The sequence below is a fragment of the Sinocyclocheilus rhinocerous genome, unplaced genomic scaffold (assembly GCF_001515625.1).
Source record: "Sinocyclocheilus rhinocerous isolate Xijiao unplaced genomic scaffold, SAMN03320098_v1.1 scaffold1045, whole genome shotgun sequence".
In the NCBI taxonomy this organism is placed as follows: Eukaryota; Metazoa; Chordata; class Actinopteri; order Cypriniformes; family Cyprinidae; genus Sinocyclocheilus; species Sinocyclocheilus rhinocerous.
In genome coordinates, this window is record NW_015645361.1 from 817,056 (window position 1) to 818,637 (window position 1,582).

At 33.9% G+C, this 1,582-nt stretch overlaps 1 protein-coding gene across 1 annotated transcript in view; it reads right to left on the reverse strand.

Moving 5' to 3' along the window:
* Positions 1-1,582, reverse strand: part of LOC107705989 (mitoguardin-2-like) — a 14,362-nt gene that overhangs the window by 4,973 nt on the left and 7,807 nt on the right. Inside the window, exons 11-13 of the mRNA XM_016509547.1 lie at positions 1,424-1,510; positions 640-738; positions 144-278 (exon numbers count right to left, since the gene is read on the reverse strand). Coding sequence (XP_016365033.1) covers positions 144-278; positions 640-738; positions 1,424-1,510 — 321 coding nt within the window. The remainder of the gene's footprint in view (positions 1-143; positions 279-639; positions 739-1,423; positions 1,511-1,582) is intronic.

Below are 1,582 nucleotides of genomic sequence, written 5' to 3' on the forward strand. Positions count from 1 at the left end.
AATGACAGAATTTTCATTTTGGGGTGAACTAACCCTTTAAGAAACAATCTTATTCTCCTTTTTGGTTCTAAATGGAACCTTTATTCTCAGTTTTGTAGATCCAGTATGTCTGGATTCGAGTTGGAGTGCTAACATTTGCGTACCGTCTCTTTGAAACTGTCCGAGAGCCATCGGTTTCTTAGAACGGCCACCACTGAAGACGGAGGACTTTCCAGATCTTCAAACGCATCCATGAGGATAAAGTCCAGCACAATGTCAAAGAAGTTCATACAGACCACCTAGAGCAAAGTCAAAGGTCAAACCTCTATAAGGCCAAACAGAGAGCCAGGAAGTTATTTATATATTATTATAGTATTTATTAATATTTAAATGTATTTATATTTTCAGTCTTCATTTGTTTCGGTAACTTTGTTGTGTTTTTTTGTCATTTTTATTATTTTACTCTAAGTTTGCATTTTTCATCTAATATTTATATTTTATTTGATTTAAACTTTATTTAAATGAATTTCAGGAAGTTTTAGTTAACAATAACAACTGTCGAGAAAACCAGCTTGAAATCAGACATCAACACAGAATATAATTTAGCCTATGGAACTGGACGATAAAAGAAAGAATGACAGACAGACAAACAGGACAAACCCCTCGTCCTTCCAGCTCCATCTTGGTAACGGGCCTCGTCTCCTCTCTCTGTGTGTACTGCAGCATGTCATCATAACTCTCCAGAAACGCCTTCGGACTCTAAACATTCACACACACACACACACACGCGTGAAAGTAGATGATAAATCTCATTTCAATCTAAAAATCAACAGATAAAAATGTTTTAAATAACTTTTTCATTTATTAATTGTCTCTAGTCTTATAATGTGCACAATTCGTCAACGCATGTTCTTTTATGAGGGAAAAAAATTATATAAAAACTACCGCCAATAGTTTGAAATAATTAAGATTTTAATGTTTTGGAAAGAAGTCTCTTCTGCTCACTAATGTTGCATTTGTTTGATGAAAAAACTATAAAAACAGTAATATTGTAAAATATTATTACAAAATAAAATGTAATTTATTCCTTTGATAGAAAAGCTCAGTTTCCACAAAAATATTGGGCAGCACAACTATTTTCAACATTGATAATAATCAGAAATGTTTCATGAGCAGCAAATCAGCATATTAGAATGATTTCTGAAGATCATGTGACACTGAAGACTGGAGTAATGATGCTGAAAATTCAACTTTGATCACAGCAATAAATTACATTTTACTATATATTCACATAGAAAACTAGCTATTTGAAATTGTAATAATATTTCACAATATTACCGTTTTTACTGTATTTTGTGATCAATAAATGTTGCCTTGGTGAGCAGAAGAAACTGCTTTCAAAATCATAAAAACATTTTAATTATTCCATTCTTTTTTGAAGCACCTTGTTGGCTTTGGCCAGAAGTCCCGATATTATCTGCTTCCCTGTATCCATGAAGAACATCCTGTGCGTCTCATCCAGCAGCAGCACCTACGGATACGACAAACACACACAGACCTCACCAACAGCCCCATTCCTCTGTGTGTGTGTGTGTGTGTGTGT